The following is a 25,387-nucleotide window of genomic DNA, read 5'->3' on the forward strand; positions in this document are numbered from 1 at the left end:
TCTTGTGCAATTTGGAGGTGACAGACATCATGATAATTCATTGCATAGCAATCACTTTCCCATACCCCCATGCCCACCTCTGACTCCTGGACCAAGATGTAGTCTCTGTGGCTCTCTGGTGAAAGGCAGAGAGCCTTGTGTTTCTGAGGGGCCCTCCTGCAGGCTGAGCTCCCCCTGTGATTCCTCATCGTCGGGCAGTGGCAGGCAGAGCAGAATGCGGCTTGTCCTTCCCTTTGTCTCTGCTCTTCCTGTCTGTTCAGATTAGAAACCCACAAGGCATGTCTACCTCTGTGCTCCGTGTAGCACCCACCAATTGCAGACGCTCACACAATGTGGATGATTGATGACAGTGTTAGTCTGAGTAATAACAGGAGTGTGCAACATGATCTCAAGGAAGCTTCTCCACACTGGGTTATGGATGTGTGTCCTACAGAGAGGGAAGAAACCCAACCTAGCGAAGAGGGAACTACAGATACCGAAACCAGGATGGCCCACTTTAAAATGTTCCTCCCTTTAAAAATAAAAAGAAAATCTGTCAATCAAGCAAGCAAACACACCCTCATATAAGCTGCAGGATCAAAACTTTTCTGATACAGCATCAGCAGAAGCATAGATTGTGTCAGCTGCTAGCAGAGTTCGGGAACCTTCTTTCCACCAAGGGCCATTTGGATATTTATAGCATCATTTGCAGCTTATCAACTTAAGAAAAAATGGCCTACTCTAGATTTATTGAATGTCGAGGCCCTCCTGCAGTTGCCTTGGCAGGGCCAGACCGAATGATTTTTGTGGACCTCGTGTGGCCCACAGGCGGGACCTTCCCCACCCAGATACTCTGAGTCAAAGGGAGCCGGGTAGTTCTGCAAGAAGGATGCAGAATAATGCTCACTGAGAGCTTCCCAAACGTCAGTTTTCTTCCATGTGCTACCCCAAGTGAGATGGACGTTCTCCACTTTGGCAGTAAGGAAATGGAGCTTCTGAGAGGTGGGGTGATTGCTTAAGTCACATGTGCCACGGACTGACTGTGCATGTACCCCTAAAACTTACACATTGTTCCATCACTTCTCATGTGATGGTTTTAGGACACAGGGCCTTAGGGGAATGTTTAGGGTTAGATGAGGAAAGGAGGGTGGGGGCCCCAAGGATGAGATGCATGTCTTTATGAGAGGAGCAAGGTAGCTCTCTCTCTCCTCTCTCTCTCTCTCCCTCTCTCTCCCTCTCTCTTTCTCCTCTCTCTCCCCCTCCTCTCTCTCTCTCTTTCCCCTGTCTCTGTCTCTGTCCCTGCTGCGTGAAGACACATTGAGAAGTCAGCCATCTGCAAGCCAGGAAGTGGCCCCTGACCAAGCACTGAACCTGCAGTCACCTTGATCTTGGACTTTCCAGCCCGCAGAAATATGAGAGCAACATGGATGCTGCGGCAGCCACCCAATCTGGTGTATTTTGTCACAGCAGCCTGAGCTGACATAGACACATCGTGAGTAACTCTTTCTTAGCCTCCAGATTTGCACACACATTGTTGCCAATGGCCTTGTTCTCTGCAGCTCCAGTTCTTCTAATCAGTGCCCTTCTTTTGGGTTTAGTGGTTCCTCCCATGCTCATGTGGCAGGGCGGTTCACGTGTCCATGTGCTGCCCTTGCAGGACCTGCTGCGAGGGCCTTGGGTCAGACTGGATACTGGGTCACCGTTTTGTGGTGGGTGCCTTCACTTTCAGCCATGGCTATGGTGTTGCCCAGCTTCACTGTGAGATCCAGAGGGTCTGGGGCTGCCCTTTCACTGGGAGGCAGGCCTCTGGGGAAAAAAAGCAACTGACTATAGCAGAGAGGAGGAGGCAGAGAGACCACAAAGAGAAGGGCCTCTCGGTTGCCAGTGGGTGGCACACTGGGTAAAGAAATGATTTGCATATGATCTGGGACCTTGGGAGTTTTCATAGTCATGCAATAACAAGACTTCCTTTCTAGCAACGAGTGTACTGCAAATTCCCCCTGATATCCTGGATATAACTCTGGACTCATGCAAGAAATCCACAGAGGAACTCAATGGAGTGTATTTTTCTCCAGATAGATAGAGCTTTCAGGATAGAGTCAGGGTTTTACCACACAGGGGAGACCTATACAAAGTCTGAACAAAAGTGTGGAGAAGATAGGGCACCAAGAGCAAGCCATATAACATAGCAGAAATAATGCTAAATATAAGAAATGTACATAGTGGCAATACAAATACTCCAGGTTACTTTCTGCATGTGGGGTCTTCCAGGGTGGGGCTTCTGCCCTTGGCTGTCCATGGCACTAGAGTCCCCTCCTGCTGAAGGAGTGACCCACTGAAAACAGGCCGGGGTGATGATGGGTTTAGGGTCCCTAAGCGTAGAGACGTTATATCCCTGGAGTAGGGGGAACTGCATGTATGACTCTAATTCCAGGGAGACAGCACATGTAAAGCAGCCCAGTGCCCATGCTTGCTAGGTATTTAATTAGTGTTAGCTTCTAGTACAGGTTGAATTGTGTCCCCATAAAGATATGTTGAAATTCTAGTCTCCAAAACCTCAACTGGTGATCTTGTTTTGGCAATAGGATCATCGTGGATGAGGTCAGACTAGGGTATCATGGACCCTTAATCCAATAGACCTGGTGTCCTTAGAGAAAAAAGAGAACAGAGGCAGGCAGTGAGGGGAGAAAGCACCAGTTGGTGGCAGATGTGGAGACTAAAGTTGCAGTGGCAGTAAAGGGGCATCAAGTAGTGCTGATGACCAAGGAAGGATTCTGCTGGACAGGTGCCAGCAGGGGACGGCTCGGCCAACACCTTGATTTTGGATTTCTGGCCCCTCAAAGAGTGAAGCTGCACAGTTGTGTTGCTTTACGTCATCCAGTGGATAGCCTGTTGCTAGGGCAGCCCTAGGAAATGGATACAGCTGCTTCCCTCTTTGCTTGGCCTTCCTAGCTCAGACCCAGTGGTCAGCAAGGGGGTCCACTGTCAGCCCCTTCCAGGCCTCTGCTTTTTGGTGACAGTCACATTTGCCTCATGCTTTGCCCAGCTCTTCTCATTGTAACCCAGATAAGATGTGTGTATGAAGGAAAATGGAATTCTGTTTTCAGACAATGAGAGTTACCCATTTAAAGAACCCTCAGAAAAACAGAAAACAAGTGTTGGTGTGGACGTGGGGATATGGGATCCCTTCTGTTCGTGGGATTGCAAAAGAGTGCAGCTGCTATGGCAAGCAGTGTGGCGGCTCCTCACAAAATTAAAAAGAGAACCAGAAACAAAAATAGATCCCGCAATCCCACTTCTGGGTATATGTCCAAATGAATGCAAAGCAGGATCTCAAAGAGATATTTGAGTCCTCATGTTCATTGTAGTATTACTCACAACAGCCAAGAGGTAGAAAAAACCTGAATGTTTATAGGTAGATGAATCAACAAAATATGGTCTATAATATTATAATAATAAATATTATTATAACATAATACCCAGTAATAATATATATAGAATGTACAATATTATTATAATATAGTAATATACAATATTATTCAGCCTTTAGAAGGAAGGAAATCATGTCAGATAGTACAGTCTTTTTTTTTTTCTTTTTAACAGGCAGCAGAGTGGACAGTGAGAGAGAGAGACAGAGAGAAAGGTCTTCCTTTTGCCGTTGATTCACCCGCCAATGGCCGCTGCGGCTGACGCACCGCGCTGATCCGATGGCAGGAGCCAGGTACTTATCCTGGTCTCCCATGGGGTGCAGGGCCCAAGCACTTGGGCCATCCTCCACTGTACTCCCGGGCCACAGCAGAGAGCCGGCCTGGAAGAGGGGCAACCGGGACAGAATCCGGCGCCCCGACCAGGACTAGAACCCGGTGTGCCGGCGCCGCAAGGCGGAGGATTAGCCTAGTGAGCCGCAGCACCGGCCTCAGATAGTACAACATGTATGAACCTTAGGGTCATTCTGTTAAATGAATAATTCAGTCACAAATGGACAAATGCTTTGGAGCTGGTCTTGTGGTACAGTGATTAAACCATCACCTGTGATGTCGGCATCCCATATGAGTGCCAGTTCCAGTCCCGGCTGCTCCACTTCTGATCCAGCTCCCTGCTAATGTGCCTGGAAAGGCAGCAGAGGATGGCCTAAGTGCTTTGGGCCTCTGTATCCACATGTATCTACATGTATCCTGTATCCACAGGAGTTCCAGGCTCCTGGTTTTTGCCTGGCCCAGCTCCGGCTGTTGTGGCCATTTGGGGAGTAAACTGCAACTCTGCCTTTCAAATAAATAAGTAAATCTTTAAAAAAGGACAAATATTCTATGATTCCACTTTTATGATATCTAAAGTTGTCGAAATCATAGCAATGGGAACTACAAAGATGGCTGCCAAGAACCAGGGGTAGGAGTGAGGGAAACCCAGTTTAATGAACCCAAAGTTTCTTTTTTGCAAGATGGAAAGATTCTAGAAATGTGCTGCACAACAATATGTGCTCAACATAATTGAACAGACACCTAAAACTGCTTAAGTTGGTCAATTTAATACTGTGTGTTTGTAGCCACATTTTTTTTTTTTTACAGGCAGAGTTAGACAGTGAGAGAGAGAGAGAGAGAGACAGAGAGAAAGGTCTTCCTTTTGCCGTTGGTTCACCCCCAAATGGCCGCTACGGCCGGCGCTTCGCTGATCCAAAGCCAGGAGCCAGGTGCTTCTCCTGGTCTCCCATGGGGTGCAGGGCCCAAGCACTTGGGCCATCCTCCACTGCACTCCTGGGCCACAGCAGAGAGCTGGACTGTAAGAGAAGCAACCGGGACAGAACTGGCGCCCCAACGGGGACTAGAACCCGGTGTGCCGGCGCCGCAGGTGGAGGACTAGCCAAGTGATCCACGGCGCCGGCCGCATGTTAGGTCTTAAAGCAAAGCTTTCTTGTAAATTTGGGTGTGGGGGACTCAAAAAGGTGGTTCTGGCTGGTGTCTCAGGATCTGCTGCCTCTGGTCCGTCATTCCCTTCTTACTGCACGTAGGGTTGGGGTGTGCCACTGGCTTACGGTACAAGAAAAGGCTCCCATGAACAGCCTCTAGTGGTGAATGATTTGCCCGAAGTGAGGCCAGGGCATGGGGCATTGTGGTCTTGATGCTGTTACCTCCGTGGTATAATAAGAAAATAAACTCTGCTTTTGTCCTTGATTCCTGGCACAGAGCTCCTAAAATCCTTGGCATTTCCTCTGTGTCTTTTGTTATTCATAATGAGCCCCTTTGGAACACACCTGAGTTTCAGCTAATGAGGCAACCCTTGAAGGCTGGGGGCTGCCGCCAGAAAAACTGACCATGTGATTAAAAAGAGGAAACTCTCATCACCACCCCCCAACCCCTACCTCTAGGAAGGGGGGAGGGGCTGGAGATTTAAACAACCACGCCTGTGTAATGAAACCTCAACAGTGGGGTTCAGAGAGTTTCCTGGTGGGAGGACACGTGGACGTGCTGGGAGAGTGGCTGCCCAGGGCTGGCACGGCCACTCCACACCACCCTCAATGCCCAATACCTTCCCTGTGCATCCCGTCTATTTGGTGTTCCTGAGTTGTGCCCCTTATAAGAAAATGGTCATCATAAGTAAAGTGTTTTCTTGAGTTCTGTGAGCCATTCTTGCAAATTATTGAAGCCAAAGAAGGGGTCATGGAACTCCTGGTTTATAGCTGATCAGTCAATGGTACAAGTGGCATCTGAGGTGAAGGCAGCTTGGTGGGACTGAGCACCTAACCTCTGGGATCTGGCACTCGCTCCAGGTCGATGGTTTCAGGGCGTCCACTGGTGACAGCCCTGGGGAATCAAGTGGTGCCACAAAGCTCCTGAGTCCCTCTTTCCTCCTTTGGTCTGGGAATTCAGTTGGTATTTCTTCTTGAGCAATACAACTACAAGTAGATAATGCCCCTTCTGGAGAGAGGACGGCCTGGCAGTGGGGATGACCAATCAGGGCCTGGTGTTTGGGGTATTGTGTGTCACACTGACCCTACTTAGCCACGTGGTCACAGATGCTGCAAAACTCTTCCTACCTGCCAGATGCTTCGTTCCCACCTGTGACGCTCAGAGAGAAACCATGAGCCCTGCAGAACACCATATTGTTTTGTGATGTCACCTCTGGAATGTTCTGAGTGTTTTGGTGACCAACTTCTGCACAGGACCTATACCTGGCACCTCACATTGGTATGGCTTTTTGCTTGGGAGGGAAACAGTAGTCTTACACAAGGATGTAGATATTAGCAATCAGTGCTTCAAAGACATCAGCTATAGTATCTGTATGAATTTGTTTAATAAAATATCAGAGATTGTCCACACACATTTGCAGATGCAGATTTTCATAATGTACCTAATTGACAAGAAGCAAATAAATGAGTAGAAAGTCCTATAATTGTCAGATGAGCAATGGAGGCCCAGAGGGTGGGTTGGGCAACAGAAATTTTCCTCTTTTCTCTTTTCTACAGCACTCGAGGCCAAATTTTACAAGAAAACGAGATACCAGATCTGAAAGCCTAGAAATCCCAATCAATGTGGTTCTGCCTCAGGTAGGATTAATCACAGAAGGATGAAATCTGCCCGTTTAAGGCAGAATAACACTCCTCTTCCAAAACTCCAGCCTGATGTGGAGTAAGCTGAAGAGTCAAGGCCTCCGATTCTAGTTGTGCATTTGACCACCCACCCATTCTGTGCCTGGGGGAGGAAACATGGCCTCTGTGGGCCTTGGGTTCCTCTTCTCTCATACGAGGAGTGTGAATTAGATGACCTGGCCACCCTAACATTTCAAGTTTCTATGCTAGACTGAAAACAAAAAAAAACAAAAAACAATCAAATATTCATCCTCAAAGGGAGATCTTTGGTGCTTGGTGATGTATTAGCACTCTGGATTTCTAGGGGGACAAGTAGACCTGGGGCTTGGGGTCAAATGCTTACGAATGAGTCCATGAGGAGAAAACCTAGCACATTGACTGGATGCTAAGGTATCATTTGGAGATGTCAATAGAATTAAGCCCTGCTGTGTACCAAAGAGAGAGCATAAAGGATACGTGCATGGTTTTGTTTGTTTTGCTTGTTTGTTTTTTTAGGACAATGTGTAGGTGCAGTTCTGACAGGCTGGATTTTTTTTTTTTTTTTTTTTTTTTTTTTTTTTTTTTTTTTTTTTTTACAGGCAGAGTGGACAGTGAGAGAGACAGAGAGAAAGGTCTTCCTTTGCCGTTGGTTCACTCTCCAATGGCCGCCGTGGCTGGCGCGCTGTGGCCAGCGCACCGCGCTGATCCGATGGCAGGAGCCAGGTGCTTCTCCTGGTCTCCTGTGGGGTGCAGGGAGCCAAGCACTTGGGCCATCCTCCACTGCACTCCCGGGCCACAGCAGAGAGCTGGCCTGGAAGAGGGGCAACCGGGACAGAATCCAGCACCCCTACCAGGACTAGAACTTGGTGTGCCGGCGCCGCGAGGCGGAGGATTAGCCTAGTGAGCTGCGGCACCAGCCAACAGGCTGGAGATTCTAAGGTCTTCTCCTGCAAGTGGCTGTTTCCTTGGTGGGGTTCTCTTGATTGGATTGTTTCTACTGCTGTTATGTCACAAAGGGCATGGCCTTGCTTCTCCCAGAGTCACTCAAGGCCCCTTTGGAAGACCATGGGCATGCAGTCAGAGGGGTTGAAATGTAGAATGGAGAGATCCAATGCAGAGGTAACTATCTGACAGCTCTGTCCAGAGTCATGTAGGAGGGTGGGTCACCAGTGGGCATTCTATGTATGTGACTGAACAATCTAGGCATGTATGTTCAGCAGGAGGCACAAATAGAGGACAAGAAAATATTCTGGATGTTTGTTTTCACATTATCCTTAAAACTCTGCAAGTAACAGACACTTTCTATCTGTTTCAGCTCATGAGACTTAGCCAGAATATAGCATTGCTGATCATTTGACAGGATGATGATAAGCTACAGGAACCTTTCTAGGTCCAATTCTTTCTGTTGTATACAGGGAATTCCATTGGACACTATTCCTTTTGATGGTCGGTGTTGCTCCTTTGATTCTTCATAGCCTGTGTAATTCAATCTTTCCATTGTTAAAGGATGGGTAGAAGATGCCAATCCAGGGTGGGGTGGAGGTGACAGTGAGGGTGGGAATAGGATTTAAATAAGTGATGGTCACATGATAGAAAGATTGGAGAGATTCTTCTATCTATATCCAGCACAACTTCCCCTATCCACTCCCAGAAACATCCTAGCAATCAAGGAGGAGAAAAGGAGGCTTGAGACTATGTCCCTGGCTTGTCCTGGGGCCACCCACTTTCTGTGCTATAGGACCTGGTACAGCTGTTGGGCAGTTGGAAGACAGGGTGGGTGTACAGTGAGGAAAATGTTCAGCAATTATCTGGGCACATGTACCCCATGTGGACAGATGTGGCCTCAGGGGTACACATGACAAAGAAGCACAACCAGGAAGCAGGTTGAAGGCACCTTCCAGGATACTGTAGACTAGTCATCTGCAGGAAGGAAGTGGGCAAACCACCACTAGTGCTGTGAGAAAGATGATGTGTTTGCTAACTCTCCCAACATGAGATGGTGCACACAATTGGAGGTAAGCATTGGCAGAGGAGAAAAGAGGGGGAGAAGTGTTGACTGAATATTGATCTATTGATCATATCATGTTTTGAGCACAAAGACACGCAAATGTAAGATTTTCTAGGTATGGGAACCAGGAATTCCTAGAGCCCTTCAGGTAATAGTAGGGTTGGAGTCAGGATCTTGAACCAGGTCAATATCCATACTCACTTGGCTGCACCAGGTCACCTCTTAGCTCTATAAGTCTTCTCCTGCTTGTAGGAGGTAGTGCCTCCTGTCTCCCCATATTCACTGCTCATTCCTAAGCCTTCTACATGCATATCCCCCAAGATGCTTTATTTTGGGGCAAGTTGGTTTGTTTTAGAAGGGAATTGCAGCTGTAGACCACTCTGTCTCCAGAAAGTGCAGCTGGCTCCAAGTTCCTAGGCCTGCTGGGTGTTTGGGCTTCTTAATTCCACTGCACAAGCCCATGACTCACTATTGGTCATCATCCTTAGGTCTCTTCTGGTCTTATTGATTTCCTATTTTTCTTTATCTTATTAAATATTCTTGTTTTCTGACCTATTTCCCTCCAGCACATAAACTTACAAGCCATAAGGTTATTTCGCACACAGGCTGTCTGATCTCCTGGTTCCTTTTGTATGCAATGGTTCCATTTTCTCAGGCCTTCACATTTCCCCAGGACTCTCTGAATTTCACTAAGGCATTGTGTATTCCTAGATCGTTAGTGAAGGCTCCCCAGCAGATCAGATGAACTCTTCAATGCTTCCTTTGTCCCTTCCTGTTGCCTTTTCTCATTCTCTTTTGTTTCAGGTTTGCTCTTCCATATCTCTGCCAATGTAAACAACTCTTCAGAGGGTGATTTGAAATTCTTTGTTAAACAATTAGCTAAAACATGACATCTCCTTTATTCTCTTTGCTGTTGATATTGTTAATTCTATTAAAATTCATTACACTTACCATTGAAAATTATTCTTTTACTTGCTGGCATCTTATTAAAACCAAACACTGGCCTGACTGTGGTACCAGGGAGATGAGTTAATTCTGGAAAATGAAAATGAGACTTGGCTTTGTCATGTCATCTCACAATCAGGCGCATATTTGGCTTTTCTTTCCAGAATCTTGGGGCCTTCTGGCTTCCCGTGCCTTAAAAGTACATGAGATGCTGGAGTTTCCTTTGCTAACCCTCTGTCAAGTTATCGAATAGGTGTTTAAGAAGCCTGAGCACCAGGCTGAAATTCTACTGCAAATGTCTATGGCAACCACACTTTCCTGGACTGTGGTAGCCATACTTTTTCAAGAGTGGCGAGAACTCCAGTACATATTCGCTAAGTCCGGTTAGTCATTGTCTAGTCTTGATGAGAGGCCGCCAACCCTGGCAGCTCCTCTCCAGAAGGGCCCACACAGAGGTCCTGATACCTGCAAATCCTGTAGCACCATTAAGAGGGTTTGGTCCCACGATTTCTCTTTTCCCTTTGGCCACTGTCTGCTTTCTTTCAGTTGGCTGTTCTTCCCCTCCGTGTTCTTCCCTTGACACGGGAGTAGTGATTTGACGAAGGCAGACAGCTGTTGGTGGTTTCAAGCATTTTTCTTTCCGGGATCAGTCATTTAAAAACGAGATGCCAGGGAGGGGCCAGGTCTAAAGCTGAGAAAGGATTCCAGTCGCTGGGTGGGGTTGCAGGCATCTGTGAGGGTAGTGTTTGTGACCAGGACTCTTTCTGGATCCCCAGCGTGAATGCATCATTTGGCCACAGCTGTGAGCACTTGGCATTTGAGGACAGTCTCTTGGTTTCCTTTTTAACAAGGCCTGATGGGAAGGTAGGATGAGCCCCAAAGCCAGGTGTGTTCCCCTCCTGAATCTGCTTCCTATCTCATTCTTCCATGAAGAAGCCAACCTTTGTTTTTCCTAACGGCTGGGTCTCTATCCCTATGTGAGAGCATTTCCCAGTGACTGGGGAAGAGACCATTCTTGCCTCCAATGGTGTAGGGGGGAAAGGAAGTTCCCATCTACCCTCTGAAAGTTCCATAACTGAGTCTGCTGGAGCGGATGCCCAATAGATAAACTAACGTGAGCAAAGACGTTCAAATTTCTTTATAAGCAAATACACATAAACAATGAAACCCAGAAGAATGGCCACATGGCCGAAGCTTAAACAGCACCCTGAGCTACAGAAAAAACCAGGGGCTAAGGTTTCTGGGAGGAGGTGGTGACATGAAGGAATGGGGGTCTAGGGCCACTGCAGGGAGCTACAGGCCATGGGAAGGTGAAGGAAGGACATGCACAGTGAACAAATGCTACCTTGCAGTGCAGTGAAGTCTCAGGAAACAGCCCTCAGTGTATAGACGGTTGCTGGGCCAACTAGGGTGGTCCTAAATCATGTTAGCATCCACATTTCCTAGGTATAGAAATGGAGGTGCATGGGTGAAGTGACACATTCATTCACTGACATAAATGTAGAGGAAGAATTGGTACTATAAGATTCAGAGTGCAATTCTGATTAGACTGAGGATTTTCATAAGGTTAAGAAAGAATTTTCTTTGAAGAGTCATTCTAACTAGGTTTGATGGGAGTCAGTGAAATGCCATGGGAAAGAAAGATTTTTTGGGGGCTCAAGGTTTTCACGGAGTTCACCCACGATTCTTGTCTGATGTGGCAATGCTTGCATACTTAATATTCTTCCTTTAATTGTCTCACTTTTGCTGCTGCTTTACTTTATCCCCACCTTAATAATATTCATAGGATTACAGGTTTGATAAAAATAGATGTATTTTTTTTTTTGACAGGCAGAGTAGACAGTGAGAGAGAGAGACAGAGAGAAAGGTCTTCCTTTGCCGTTGGTTCACCCTCCAATAGCCGCTGCAGCCAGCGTACTGTGCTGATCCGAAGCCAGGAGCCAGGTGCTTCTCCTGGTCTCCCATGTGTGTGCAGGGCCCAAGGACCTGGGCCATCCTCCACTGCACTCCCAGGCCACAGCAGAGAGCTGGCCTGGAAGAGGGGCAACTGGGACAGAATCCGGCGCCCCGACCAGGACTAGAACCGGTGTGCCGGCGCCGCAAGGCGGAGGATTAGCCTAGTGAGCCGCGGCACCAGCCAGATATAGTTTTCTAATACCGGTTCAAATAATGACATGAGCATTAAAATTTTAGGAAAATGTTTGAATGTTCTAAGAAACTAAACCACAAGTGATGCTAGGCTTGACCCTGTGTTCAGACAGGAGGAAAGATGGGCGGCCTCAGCCGCAAGTCATAAGTAAGGATTTGGTTTCCTGTTCAGAAGGCACTATTAGCCGATCAGTATTTCCTGGATTAGGTGCCACAGGGATGGAGCAGAGAAGGCACAAGGTCTGCTTGGGAAGAGTTGACCACTTAAGGGAGGGAACAAGGTTGGTAAAGGGGGTGTCTGGGGTCAGAGTGGTGCCGATGTACAAATGGGGATTCTTTGGATGAGAGAAAGTTATGTCCAGAGGGCACTGTTTCTGACCCTTCATAATATGGAAATGGAAAACAAGATTGGAGAGTGAGAGGATATGACCAAGGTCACCTGATGTGCAAAACGACAAGGGTCCAGATGTCTGGGCTGTCCACAGCTAAGCATCTGCCACTCGTTAAGGTTTGATTTAGTGCATTTCTGCTGAGGGGACGGTCACAATTCCTTGTGTACCCAGATCAGAGTGTGCAGATAGAACAAAGGCAACCAAACAGCATGAATTAAAGGCCATATGGATTTAACACGAACAGATATAAAGCATTTGTGATTCCTCTTTGGATGCGCGGGTGGATCGAGAAGAGCGCTTGATCGAAGCAAAACAACTGCAAAAAAGAAAACACAAGAAAACGAGGGAAATTTGATTATGGACTCAGTGTTTGCTGATATTGAAGGGTCATTGTTAAATGTTAAATGGAATGATGACAGTGCTGTGAGTCTATTAAAAAGAAACACACTGATGAGTTTGTGGATAAAACGACAGGTGGCCTTGAGTTGAGGTCTGGATGAAGCAAAATGGCCTGGATTTGCTCACTGCTATAGCTGGGTGATGGGCACATGGACAATTACTAGTTTGTCTGTCTCCTTAAAAATTTTCTTTAAAATTTATTTATTTGACAGGTAGAGTTGTAGACAGTGAGAGAGAGACAGAGAGAAAGGTCTTCCTTCCGTTGGTTCACTCCCCAAATGGCCGATAAAGCCAGCGCTATGCTGATCCGAAGCCAGGAGCCAGGTGCTTCCTCCTGGTCTCGCATGCGGGTGCAGGGGTCCAAGCACTTGGGCCATCCTCCACTGCCTACCCGGGCCACAGCAGAGAGCTGGACTGGAAGAGGATCAACTGTCGCTCCCCCATTCGCGGAGGAACGACACTAAACCCTGCGCTGTTGTTTTGTCTGCTGGGCCCTTCCCGGGTTAGCTGCCATTCCCTCATTTGTGGAGGAACGACGCCGTCCCGGGTTAGCTGCCGGCCCCTCAACCTCCGTGGAAGGGCGGCACCCCCCGCCGCTTTCCCCGCTTCCATGGAGGAGCGGCACACCGCCGGCCGGCTCTCTCGGGGGCTGCTCAGATGTTATCCGGATGTTCCTGGTGCATGTTGTTTCTCTCCTCCTTTATAGTCCTCTTCCACCAATCCCAACTCTGCTGCCCACACGCTGAGCACGCTGCTCTCCTCCAATCAGGAGCAGGATCAGCTCCTGCAGCTTATCAAACTGATGAGGCAGCTGCGTAGAGGTTGCTTGGTCTCTCTCTCAGCGCCATATTGTGGGAGATCAGATGCACAGAATTAGTCCTAGTTCCAGTAATTTAGTGTAGTCTCAGTTGCTTCCCACAATCAACCAGGACTAGAATCTGGCGCCCATATGGGATGCCGGTGCTTCAGGCAGAGGATTAACCAAGTGAGCCACGGCGCCAACCCTTAATATATGTTTGAAATTTTCTACGATAAAAAGTTAAGGAAAGCGTATCTGGACCCCCAAATTACTGCAAGCCATTTGATAAATCCACAGCACTTTTCCCTGTGTGAGCTTCACACATCCAAGTGTGCTTAATCCGGGGAGCTGGAATTGGGCTTGTGTCCTAGCGACTGAACTAGTGCTGGTTATTTAACTTCTTTTTTTTTTTTTAAGATTTATTTTTTATTTGAAAGTCAGAGTTACACAGAAAGAGAAGGAGAGACACAGAGAGAGGTCTTCCATCTGCTGGTTCACTCCCCAGATGGCCGCAACGGCTGGAGCTGTGCCGATCCAAAGCCAGGAGCCAGGGGCTTCTTCTGGGTCTCCCACGTGGGTGCAGAGGCCCAAGGACTTGGGTCATCTTCTACTGCTTTGTCAGACCATAGCAGAGAGCTGGACAGGAAGTGGAGCAGCCAAGATTCAAACCAGCACCCATATGGGATGCTGGCACTGCAGGCGGTGACTTTACCAGCTATGCCACAGCGCTGGCTCCTCGTTATTTAACTTATTTGGGTTTCAATGTCTCCACCTGCAAAATGGGAATGCAGTACTTTTAATGTCAGCGTTGTAAGGAATAAGAGAATTCAGTAGGTAGAATGCTCCACTCCGGGCCCAGCATGAAATTGGTGCCCAGTATTTGTCTCTCCCCTTTCCTTCTCAGGATCAGGCTACACGCTGTCGACTAAAGCCGCAGTATTCCAGGGCAGGATCTTCTGGAGCCAGATCCTGACAAGAGGGAGTCTTCTAGTGCAAGACAGAGGGGCCTCTACAAATGTGTGCCTTTGTGTCCTTGGGTAAATTTCACAGAAATTCAGGACCTTAAACTTACAAGGAAATGGCCTGGGCTATCCACGGTGAGCTTCATTCCGCTCACAGACTCAGCCTCAGGAGCCAACGTGCTTTCCCAAATGAGAAATGTGAAAACCATGGAGGCTGAATTTATTGAAAGTAAATAAGGTTCTGATCAGAATGCCCTCACAGCCTTGCTATCTGGAAGATTGAGCATATCCTTACAGAGTTAATGACATGTGCTTATTGCGAAGTTAATGGCATGGAACTGTGTCTTCTATTTATCTAGCTCTTTGAGTCTTATAGGATTGTAACCAACTTTATACACCGTGCAAATTATTTCTCTTTCTCTATACATATATATAATGCTGATAACCTGACTTGTTTCCTATCTTCTCGCTCTGTAAAATTGTGAAAATAACCTAAGACATGAGGAATTGTTACCTGGAGAGCATTTTGATGTACTCGGATAAAATGCTTTTTGGTGTATTTAGGAGAAGCTATTTTTATTTAAATCCATTGCTGCAATTGTAACCTCTTCTCCAGCATACATTCTACCTGCTCACTTCTTTCTAAATACATCCCCAAATTCTTGCACTTCTCGTCATAACAATCCCTACATTTCTGTGGCAGTTTTGAGAAAACATCTTTGCTTTCATTATCTAACTCAATCTTCAACAACTGTGCTGCAAACTAAGCAGAGTGCCCATCCTTCCCATTTTACGTGTTCATTTCACTGGCCTTTGATGTTGGAAGGTGCCTTTGAGATCACGGATTCGGATTCTCTCATTTTACTAGTGAAAAACTTGTATCTCAGCAAAGGTGAGAGCTTTTCCTGCAGTCTCAGACTACCCAACAGTGACAGACCCAGGGCAGGAATCCTCGTGACTCCTGGCCTTAACTCTTGGGCTTTTAGCCCTGCTGTGGTCCTGGCCTAGGGAAGGCTGCACATTTTGCCAGACTCAGAGCTGTCTTGAGCACCTGCAGGCAGAGTCACCAGAGGAAGATGGTTGGAAATGCAGATTCCCGGGCCACATCCCGGAATCAGACTCATCTACAACTCACCGGGGTTATTCTTCTGTACTGGGAAGTGTGAAGGCTGCTGGCTTGGTGGATGCAATCCCTGTGGATCTGGAACCTGCTTTATGCTGTGGTCCTGAGGTTCATGGCCGACATCTCACAAGCTTCTTCATGAATTCCTCTGTGCCCTTCGCTGTCTCCATCTGCACACTTTGAACGCTGCTCAGTCAGTGACATATCTGGGATCGTGCTCTTTCCTTCCAGAACCGTCAGTTGGATTCTCCTTTGACCTTGGCTTTATGGTGGGGGCTGGGGGAGGCGGATGTTTAGGGGCTGCTGCTGGGACAGACTGAGAGGCGACTGAGAGTGGAGGATGAGCATAGATGGAACAGGGGAGAAGGCAGGTCTGACCCACGGCACCATCATTCTGGATGTGGCCAGTTGGGTAGCCTTTGAGGGACTCTGCTGGTGCCTAACGTGGTACACACCTGTGTCTGAAGTAGCTTTAGAGCTGTGTTTGGTAAGTGTGCCAGAGCCCAGACTTCATGCTTTTGTACATTACCTCTTTTAGATCCAAAAAATAGTTCCATGAGGCAAGGAGGTAGATGCAATGATCCCCGTTTGAAATTACAGAAACTGAAGCTCAAATAACTTGCTCAAGCTCATTTAATGGGAGGCCGGCACCGTGGCGTAGTGGGTAAAGCCACTGCCTACAGCGCCAGCATTCCATATGGGTACCGGTTCTGGTCCCGGATGTTCTACTTCTAATCCAGCTCTCTGCTATGGTCTGGGGAAGCAGTAGAAGATGGTCCAAGTCCTTTGGCCCCTGCACCCACATGGGAGACCTAGAAGAAGCTCCTGGCTCCTGGCTTAGGATCAGTGCAGCTCTGGCCATTGTGGCCATCTGGGGAGTGAACCAGCAGATGGAAGACCTCTCTTTCTCTCTCTCTCTCTCTCCCTCTCTGTGCCCCTGCCTCTCTGAAACTCTGCCTTTCAAATAAATAAATAAATGTATGTAATGGATAAAGGGTGGGGCTAGGACTCGAACTTTGTTTGGCTGTAAAATCAATGCCTTTAACCTCCACCATACACAATCAATTCTCATTCTCTGTAGCTTCCCCATTTGCAAATTTGCCTACTTGCTAAAATTAATTTGTGATCCCAGAATCAATACTTGTAGAAATTTATGGACATTCTCAGATGTGGCACAGAGTGGTGGAAATTGGAGTTTCTTGAGGCTGAGCTCCTAGCTGAAGTCCTTGTTTCAAGTGTCACGCTGCAAAACAGTGCCCTTTGCACAGTCTATTTAGCGACTTTTCTTTTTTTCATTTTGGTGGTCTGTGTTGGTTTTGTGATTTTGCTGTTGTTTAAGTGGCTTCCAAGGCATGCCAAGCCAAGTGCTGTCTGGAGTTCTTAACTGCAGGAGGACTGTGGTGTGCGTTATGCAGAAAATGCATGTGCTAGATACATTTTGGCCAGGTGTGACGGTGCTGTTGGCAGCAAGTTCAATGTCAGGGAATCAACGATAGGTATTAAGCAGAAACACACATAAAACAGGGTAATGTATGGATCAGTGTGAGGACCAGAGCCCTGCAGGAACCTAGCCTGCTATTTCCTCTGGAACAATGATTCTGTGTTTGCTTAATTCAGCGTTCAAGGTGACCTTACAGCCGGTGCTACCGGGGATAACTAGGACTGACTACATTTCCTTGCGAGGACCCGGAGAGGCAAACGTGCCCCCTGCCCCCGAGTGGCAAGGACTGACTATGAGCCTGGGTGTGTTGGGGGGGACCCCTGGCTCCCTAATCCCTCCCCAGCCCTGAGGCTCTGAGTTCCTTATTTAACGCTGAACTTCGCTGTTCTCTTCCACAGCGGGGCACAGCCGAGCCCTTTCTCCAGCTCCACAACGTGTACACCACCCCTCACTGCTCCAGGCGGGCCGCCCTGTCCAGGCCCAGCCGCAGGGTAGCCAGCCAGCACTCCTACCCGCTCAACCGCTTCTCCTCCGTGCCCTTGGACCCCATGGAGCGTCCCACCTCCCAGGCAGACCTGGAGCTGCACTACAACCCTCCGCGGGTGCAGCTGAGCGACGAGATCTTTGTCTTCCAGGACGGGCGGTGGGTGAACGAGAACTGCCGCCTGCAGTCCCCCTACTTCTCTCCCTCCTCCTCCTTCCACCACAAGCTGCATCACAAGCGGCTGGCCAAGGAGTACCTGCTGCAGGACGAGAACAAGTCCCTGCGGGACGAGAACAAGGCGCTGCGCGAGGAGAACAAGGCCCTCCGCAGGGAGAACAAGATCCTGCAGGTCTTCTGGGAGGAGCACAAGTCCACGCTGGGCCGCGAGGACAGCCGCTCCTCCTCGCCCCTCCTGCACAAGGACACGGCGTCCCAGGAGGTGGTGAAGCGTGACAGCGCCGCCCTGCCGGTGCAGCGCGCCAAGGAGAACAGCACGCTCCAGCTCCTGCGAGAGGAGAACCGGGCCCTGCAGCAGCTGCTGGAGCAGAGACAGGCCTACTGGGCCCAGAGCGACGACCAGGTCGCCCCCGCCGAGGAGAGCAAGCCCGTGGTGTCGCCACACGAGGAGTCTCACAGCCCCGACCAGGGCCCGGGCCTCTCGTCCCCCTTCGAGGAGTCCAAAGGGCCCTCGACGCCCCAGGAGGACGCCAAGACCCTGCGAGCCCTGCGGGAGATGGTCAACAACCTGGCCGGGCCTTCCGGGGAGGAGGCGGCCAAAGCGGGCCCCGGGCTGGCGGATGGCGGCCAGGCCCTGCAGCTGCTGAGGGAGATGAGCCAGGCGCTGCAGGCCCTGCGCGAGGAGAACCGGCTGTTGCAGGAGGAGAACAGGGCCCTGCACGTGCTGCAGGAGGAGCACCGCGTCTTCCAGGAGGAGAACAAGGCCCTGTGGGAAAACAACAAGCTGAAGCTGCAGCAGAAGCTGGTCATCGACACGGTGACCGAGGTCACGGCCCGCATGGAGATGCTCATCGAGGAGCTCTATGCCTTCATGCCGGCCAAGAGCAAGGACCCCAAGAAGCCCAGCAGGATCTGAGGCCTTCGCCCGGGCCCCCAGGACGCTGGGCGGAAGTAACCCCCTGCCTCCCCTCTGCCTTCCTCGCCTTCGCCCACCAGCAGAGCCTACCGAGGAGCAGCCATCGGGGCCCTTCCTAAACCCAGAGACGGAATAAAGGCAGGAGGGCTGGGGCCACTTAGCACCAGTGTGCTGCTCCGGTGTCTTTTAATGGGGGGGGGGGGCGGTGATTTTAGGTTCAAGGCAAAATTAAGCTGAGTACACAGAGTCCCCAGATCCCCTGTGCCCCAACCCCCACATGCACAGGCTCCTCCACCCTAAACATCCTCCACCAGAGAGCTACAATTATATCGTTGCTGTAGGTACCCCACCTAGTAACTCTGCTCTCTCCCAACTCCTGGCAATCACTGGCTTTAAAAAAAAAAAGGTTTGGGCATTTATTTATTTGAAAGGCAGAGTGACACAGAGAGAGAGACACACACACAGAGGGATCTTCCATCTGCTGGTTCACTCCCCAAACAGCTGCAATAGCCCAGGGGTGGATCAGATTGAAACCAGGAGCCAGAAACTCCAACTTGGTCTTCCAAGTGGGTAGCAGGAACTGAAGTGCTTACGCCATCCTCTACCGGCTCCCAGGTCTATTAGCAGAGAGCCGGATTAGAAGCAGAGCAGCTGGGACTGGGACAGGCACTCTGATAATGGGATGAGGGTATCCCAGGCTATGGCTTACCTTGCTGTGCCACAACACCAGCCCCTGCACTACTTTCTTTTTTCTTTTTTTTTTTTTTTTTTTACTGTCTCCATAGTTTTACCTTTTCCAGAATGGCATTTATGTGGAATCATACAGCATGTGGCCTGCCCAGGTTGGCTTGTTTCACTTAGTAATAGCATTTGAGTTTCCTCCATGGCTTTTCATGACTCACTATCTCATTTCTTTCTAGCGCTACATGCCATTCCATTGCCTATGGACCACTTGCCCATTCACCTGAGAAACATCGTGATGGTGTCCGTGTTTTGACAATTATGGATCCACTTCCTTCTCTTTCCCTTCTCTTCCTTCTATTATTACCAGTTTTTCATTTCCTCCCTTTTTTCCTTCATTCTTTTTCTCTTTCTTTCCTTTTCCTTTGTCTTTTTTGCTCTCGCATCATCTCTCATTTCTGAGGCTGTGGGGAGGGGACAGGTCAGTGGGAGAAGAGGTCACTCCAAGCCAGGGCTTCTCACCTGTGCCGCCATTTACATTTAGGACTGGATGACTGTTCCTGGAGGGGCTGGCCTGTGAGTTATGCAGTGCTTATCTGTGTCCCTGGCTTCTACCCACTGGATGGCCTTACTGCCACCTGGCCTCCAGCTGTGACAACCAGAATGTCTCTAGGCATTGCCAAATGTCCCTTAGGGGACAGCATCCCAACACAGGTGTAGGTTTCTCAAAGTAGTTCCCTTGAGACGCTAGTCCTTGAAATGCTCAGAGGAGAAGAAGGCTTCCCCAGGGGAAACGCTGCTGCAAGCCTAACCAGCAGATGTGGGGTCCTGTTCCACCCCAGAGGCTGAGGAATCCTACTAGGAAGGAATCTGCCTATCTCGGTGTACCTAGAATTGCCCGAGTTTATTCGATTCTGAAATCCCTTTTTCTATTATTCCTGTCAATCACCCAATTTGGGATGGGGTGCTCTCTGCTCTCCCCAAACCTGACCTCTCCTCTCTGTCCTGGAGTTCTCTCTGCTTACTTACAGTTCAGACTTCCCAGGTGGATTCAGGAGGTGAGGATGGGTGGCTCCCAGGCTCACTAGGGCTGAAGTCTCAGAATCTTCTGTGAAGTTGGACACTTATACTTTATTTGAAGGACAGAGAGAAACACACACACACATATACAGAGGCAGAGAGACAGATTTTCCATCCACCCATTCACTCCCAGACGGCTGCAATAGCTGGGGCTTGGCCAGGACAAAGCCAAGAGGCTAAAACCCCATCTGAGTCTCCCATGTGGTTGGCAGGGGCCATCTTCTAATGCTTCCCCAGATAAATTAGCAGGGAGCTGGGTCAGAAGTGGAGCAGTTGGCACTCAAATCAGCATGCAAATGAATGCCAGTGTTGCATGCTGCAGCTTAACCTTGCTCTTTTACAATGCTGGCCCAAGCCTTGGGGCAGTTTCAAAGCTTTCCAGGTGATTACAAAGTGCAACAAAGTTTAGGAATGAATCTCTGGAGTAAGGCAATGAAGTCTTCCGATTCACAACATGAAATGGTCAATTCATCACAGTGGATATACATGAGGAGACAAGTGAGGGAAAGATGTTTACCCATTTTGCTGAAGAACAGACTGATCATGGCATTTCAACCAACACAAGTTTGAGACTGGAATACTCCCAGTTCTTTTTTTCTTGAAGATTTATGTATTTGAAAGGCAGAGTTACACAGAGAGAGAAGGAGAGGCAGAGAGAGAAAGGTCTTCTATCCGCTGGTTCACTACCCAACTGGCCGCAGTGGCCAGAGCTGTGCCTATCTGAAGCCAGGAGCCAGGAGCTTCTTCCGGGTCTCCCATGCAGGTGCAGGCGCCCAAGGACTTGGGCCATCCTCTACTGCTTTCCCAGGCCATGGCAGAGAGCTAGATGGGAAGAAAAGTAGCCAGTACTAGAACCGGCGCCTATATGGGATGCTGGCACTGCAGGTGGTGGCTTTATCCGCTACGCCACTGTGCCGGCCCCATGCTCCCAGTTCTGACCCATTGTTCATGCTGACTGAATTTATGACACTAGAGCAAGGTGAGCCAAGGGCAGTCACCCACATCCCCAGGCCTCTCTGCACCTCGCTTTTCACTTGATGCGATGGCCTATCTCCCTCAGAACCCTGTGCGGTTCTGTTACCAGAGAAGCAAAGGGTCCTTGTCGTCACGCAAGAAAGAATTCAGGTGTGAGACAGCAGTGGAAAGCAAAATAGCAAGGTTTATTAGCGTAGGGACATCCGTAAGAACGGGTGGGCACCTCTCCAGAGAGAGAGTGCGCAGTTCACATTTAGGCTGGGGTTTTAAGAGTCTTGCCTTCCCGCCCCCCCCCCCCCCCCCGAACAAAGGACTTGTTGGGTGTAAATACAAAAAATTCCTTTCTGAGTTTTTCCTCTGAAGTTGTCAGACAGGGGAAGCCTGGCTGGCGTGGGGGACCATCTTAGTGGAAGGATGTTTATCAGGCCAGGTAGAAGGGGGAGGACCCCCTGGAAGCTCATCAGGATCAGGTGGGACTTTGAAGTGCAGATACTGGGCTGCACCTGGAAGGTTACCTGGGTGACTTTGAGACGCGGATGCTGGAGCACTGTAGATGTCAATTCTTTAGGCCCTTGTCACACACACATAAGCTCATTTCTGACTTCCTACCTAACAGTTCTACAGCCGAAAAACAGAAGTGTCCTGCGATTCGCTCAGAGGTTAGTCAGTTAGTAGGAGTTAACCGGGCCTTCAACAGAGGTCAGACAACATCCCTCTCACACCCCTATGAGATCACATGGCCAAATGAACCTGGTCTCTAAAAACTCAGGTTCAGGAGGGTTTGGCGGAGTGTTTTCCAGAGTTAGCAACTTGTCAAGTGTTATCCAAGAAAGCGTCGGACATTCTGAGGCGGGGAGAGCAGTGTGATAGGAGTGATCCCTCTCCTTGGCTGGGGACTGCCCATCTATGCACACAAGGGTGAGAGATGATGGACGTGCATGCAAACACTGAGTAATTTATTCCACTATTGTTACCCAAATCTCTAACAGTAGGAAGATGTTGTTGCTGGGCCTCCGGTCCTTTGTAGTCTTTTTCCTCCTGTATTTGGTAAATTCACTATTTACCAAATGAAGCAGTGTCTTTATTTAAGTCAGTGTAATGACCCCAGGGTGCCGAGTTTTGTTTCTTTATGAAACCACATTGATTTCTGAGATTCTAGACAATGGGAAGACAAAAGACACACTCTCCCCAGGTTTGTGTCCCAAATATTTAACTTGGATTAATCTAGATAGCCACAATTGAATGTCTTTTCACAAGCTGAGGGAGCTGGGAGAACTTAATACTATCAAACAATGTCAACTTGCTGTCAGGCACAACCTAAATGGGTGAAAAATTAGCAAGACGGGCCACAGAATGTCATTTTTATGGAGTTGAGGAGATTTAGTTCAAAACAATGTTTCTTTGTACCGCAGAGTGTAATCTGTCATAGGTTAGCGAGTGTTCTAGTGGGATATAGCCTCTTATAGAACAGAATGCAATTTCATTCTTCAACAAGTTCCTTTAAGCATCTCTGCTTTTTCAGCAAGTTCCCTGTCTGCCTCTGGGTCCAAACTTCATAAAGGACTTGTTGCACCTCTCCGCTCCTCCCTTTCTTCCTCCTGCCCCCGTCCCTGCCTCACTTCCTCTCTTTGGTGGAAATCCTTGGTGCCTAACCAGACCCTTCTCAACTCCTAGCAATGCAAATGGCAAAACAGATAAGCTGCATGGAGTAGCTAAGAAACAGGTAAGAGAGAAGTTCCTGGAGACTTCAAAGAGCCTCCTACTCTTCTGCCAGCTGCCTTCTACACTGCCCACTCCCCCCACCCCAATTTCCTACTAACCAGATAAAACCTGAGTCCCAAGTGCGCCCTGTGCACAGTCTCTTTGCAAGAACAGTTAACCTCTTCGGTTCCCATAAAGCAACATGTCTCTGCTGAGGTCGGTCTTCATCTCCTATCTGGATGTCTTCATCTCCTTTCCAAGGTACGAAAGTCCAGAACCCTCAGCTATTCCAGACCTAACACTTCAGTTCTTATTAATAGCCAAGGCTGTTTTCTCTGGACTTCCACGTCTTGGGCTTGCCTTTGGAGACCGAAGCATTGTATCTTTCCTGCCTCTCCCCATTTGACGCTTGACTGGGCTGGCTTTCTTGGTTCCTGGAGTCAACGACAACTCTTCTACTGAATTGGCTTGTATATGGCCCCCTAAAATATGATATCGGAATATGGCCTCCTAAAAGTCCCCCAAAAGTCCCATCTGGGGTGCCATATAATATTGGACTTTGGGGTGCCATATGATATAACCTTGTGCTTATTAATAAATTCCCAATATTAATAAGCCTGTGTGGGTTCTTGCCTAATATTCAGAGAAGAATTCTAAATACTGGCGTAAATGAATGAGGCAGCATGGTATGTTTTAATCTTTTATTCAGTTAGAAAGATGCATAGGAGACTGAGAGCCCCATCTAAAAGAGGCAAATCTGGATGTATACTGAGTACCAGGAGCCAGCCACGTGGAGGAGCATGCAGCCAGGAAGCATGGGGCAGGTGGTCTGAAGGCCAGGCACCCTGGAGGCACAGGGCCACAAAGGGGTAGGGCCACATGGGCCCATGATGGCAAGAAGCCAAAAAGGAAAAAGGGGAGGGCACAGCGAGTCCTAGGCTTTGAATCCACTTTCAAAGGGGGGTGGTTAATTAACCTGATTGGCTGGTGGACACACAGGTGTGGTCAGGTAGGGGCATGAGGTCACACAGGGGCATGGTGGAGGCGTGGTCTTCCAGCTCACAAACCTGACCAATTTTATTCTGTATGCCTGCCTACAACAGTACCATACGTTGAGGTCAAATAGAGCCAGAACATTCACCACAGACAATGGCAATGAGAACATTCCAGAAGTCATTCAGGATTCCAGCAGGAAAATCATTCAGGCAAGGAGGATCATCCTGAGTTTCATAGAGCATGCCAACAATAGGACCAACAATCAGAATGATTCTAGAGGAGACCTAGAGGGTTCTGTATGCCCAGATTCTGTTCTTGAACTCTTTCCTTCTCCAAGGGAGTTCCCTAAGAGTGACGTCAGTCTGCACATAGCCAACTCCTGCTGGAGTCCAGTGTTAACCCTGGGCAGCATGGGAAGCAGCTGAGAGGACTGCGCAGTGGGACAAGCTGTCTCACGGACATCATCAGATTGACTCCAGTTTGTTGTCTTGAGTGGAGTTTCTGATTCATCAGATGAAAAATGGCTTTTATGGGGAAGCTAAGCCATTTTCTGTTGCCGTTGATTTCTCAGCAATGTTGCAGTGGATTCATTTCTGAGAGGAGCAGCGTGGTGGGGGCAAGAGGAGCGGAGTCACCACACAGACCTCGGGAGTCGGGTGAAAGCAGGCTTGAGGCGAGCAGCCCGCAGACCCGTTTATTACAGTTGGAACAACATCTTATATAGCCAAGACCAGCCAATCTGGTCAAGGGGCAGTCTATGCCCCAACCAATCACAGCTTGTTGCCAGGCAGGCTCCACTGCCAGGTGGGTTTCAAAGCCATTCCTGAGTAACTGACACTCGCTTGCCAGTGGCCACCTTGGCATGGCCTTCTCATTCCACCACAGTTTCCCAAGTGTTTTGGATATGCCAAGAGCAGTTGCTGGAAAACTGGTTTTGAGCCTCGTGGTTGGGTTCCCAGTCTGCAGCAGGAGCCTGCTTGTGCTGGGAATGGCCCTCCTGCTTAATCATACACATGCAGTTATTCTCCAGTCTGAGCTCTCATAGTTCCTCTGGGTAAACAGTTCTTTCCTGACTCCTTACCCTCTCTGTTCACTCAAACAAAGGCCTTTGGAACCAAGAACAAAGTTGGGAGCAGGTGACAGATTATTTTTGCTGCTGCCAAGACAAGTGACTTTAATTTATGACATTTTCTCTCTGTACACCTGCTATTATTCTTGGTAGATAAGGTGATTCAGAGCTCTCCATCAAAAATCCTCTCTCAGTGGGAACACTTAAGTCCAAACGTTTGCCAGAAACTGGTCAATTGTCCCTCTGGGACATTGCATGGGATGGAAGATTGCTTCTGGGTTGTGAAATACTCTCTGTGGGCCTATGGTTGGGTTGTCCTCTCTTTTACTCTTTTTCTTGTTCATTCAGTTGCCAGGTAACTTGATTCTATCAACAAGTAGACATTGGATGCTTCTCCTTCTGTAAATTCTCACAAATACAGTCCCAGACCCAGCCACCCTTGCCTGCTGGGTAGCTGGGCAATTCTGAATTGATCTACATCTCCAGGGTACTTTTTACCCATTCTTCATGTTACAACCAGACTGATTTTCTTAAATGTGTGAAGATCATG

At 48.7% G+C, this 25,387-nt stretch overlaps 1 protein-coding gene across 3 annotated transcripts; it reads left to right on the plus strand.

Moving 5' to 3' along the window:
• The first annotated feature begins 6,086 nt into the window (after window positions 1–6,086).
• Window positions 6,087–18,335, plus strand: CBY2 (chibby family member 2). Of its 3 annotated transcripts, XM_002712956.6 has the most exons (3): window positions 6,087–6,161; window positions 6,440–6,520; window positions 17,157–18,335. In XM_002712956.6, the coding sequence occupies exons 1-3, from the start codon at window positions 6,087–6,089 to the stop codon at window positions 18,333–18,335; spliced, it is 1,335 nt and encodes a 444-aa protein (XP_002713002.4). The 3 variants fall into 3 exon arrangements, with proteins under 3 accessions (XP_002713002.4, XP_051706013.3, XP_002713001.6); XM_051850053.3 differs by lacking the exon at window positions 6,440–6,520; XM_002712955.6 differs by lacking the exons at window positions 6,087–6,161; window positions 6,440–6,520 and adding an exon at window positions 7,613–7,660.
• Window positions 18,336–25,387: the final 7,052 nt, after the last annotated feature.

This window comes from Oryctolagus cuniculus, chromosome 9 (genome assembly GCF_051225735.1).
Source record: "Oryctolagus cuniculus isolate XC-2025 breed Fujian yellow rabbit chromosome 9, ASM5122573v1, whole genome shotgun sequence".
Taxonomy (NCBI): Eukaryota; Metazoa; Chordata; class Mammalia; order Lagomorpha; family Leporidae; genus Oryctolagus; species Oryctolagus cuniculus.

Excerpts from the sequence above, each read along its gene's own strand:
- CBY2 (XM_002712956.6), top strand. The coding sequence starts at position 6,087 with ATGTCACCTCTGGAATGTTCTGAGTGTTTTGGTGACCAACTTCTGCAC. Across the intron at positions 6,162-6,439 it reads ATACCTGGCACCTCACATTG|CACTCGAGGCCAAATTTTAC; the intron begins GTATGGCTTTTT and ends TCTTTTCTACAG. Across the intron at positions 6,521-17,156 it reads TCAATGTGGTTCTGCCTCAG|CGGGGCACAGCCGAGCCCTT; the intron begins GTAGGATTAATC and ends TCTCTTCCACAG.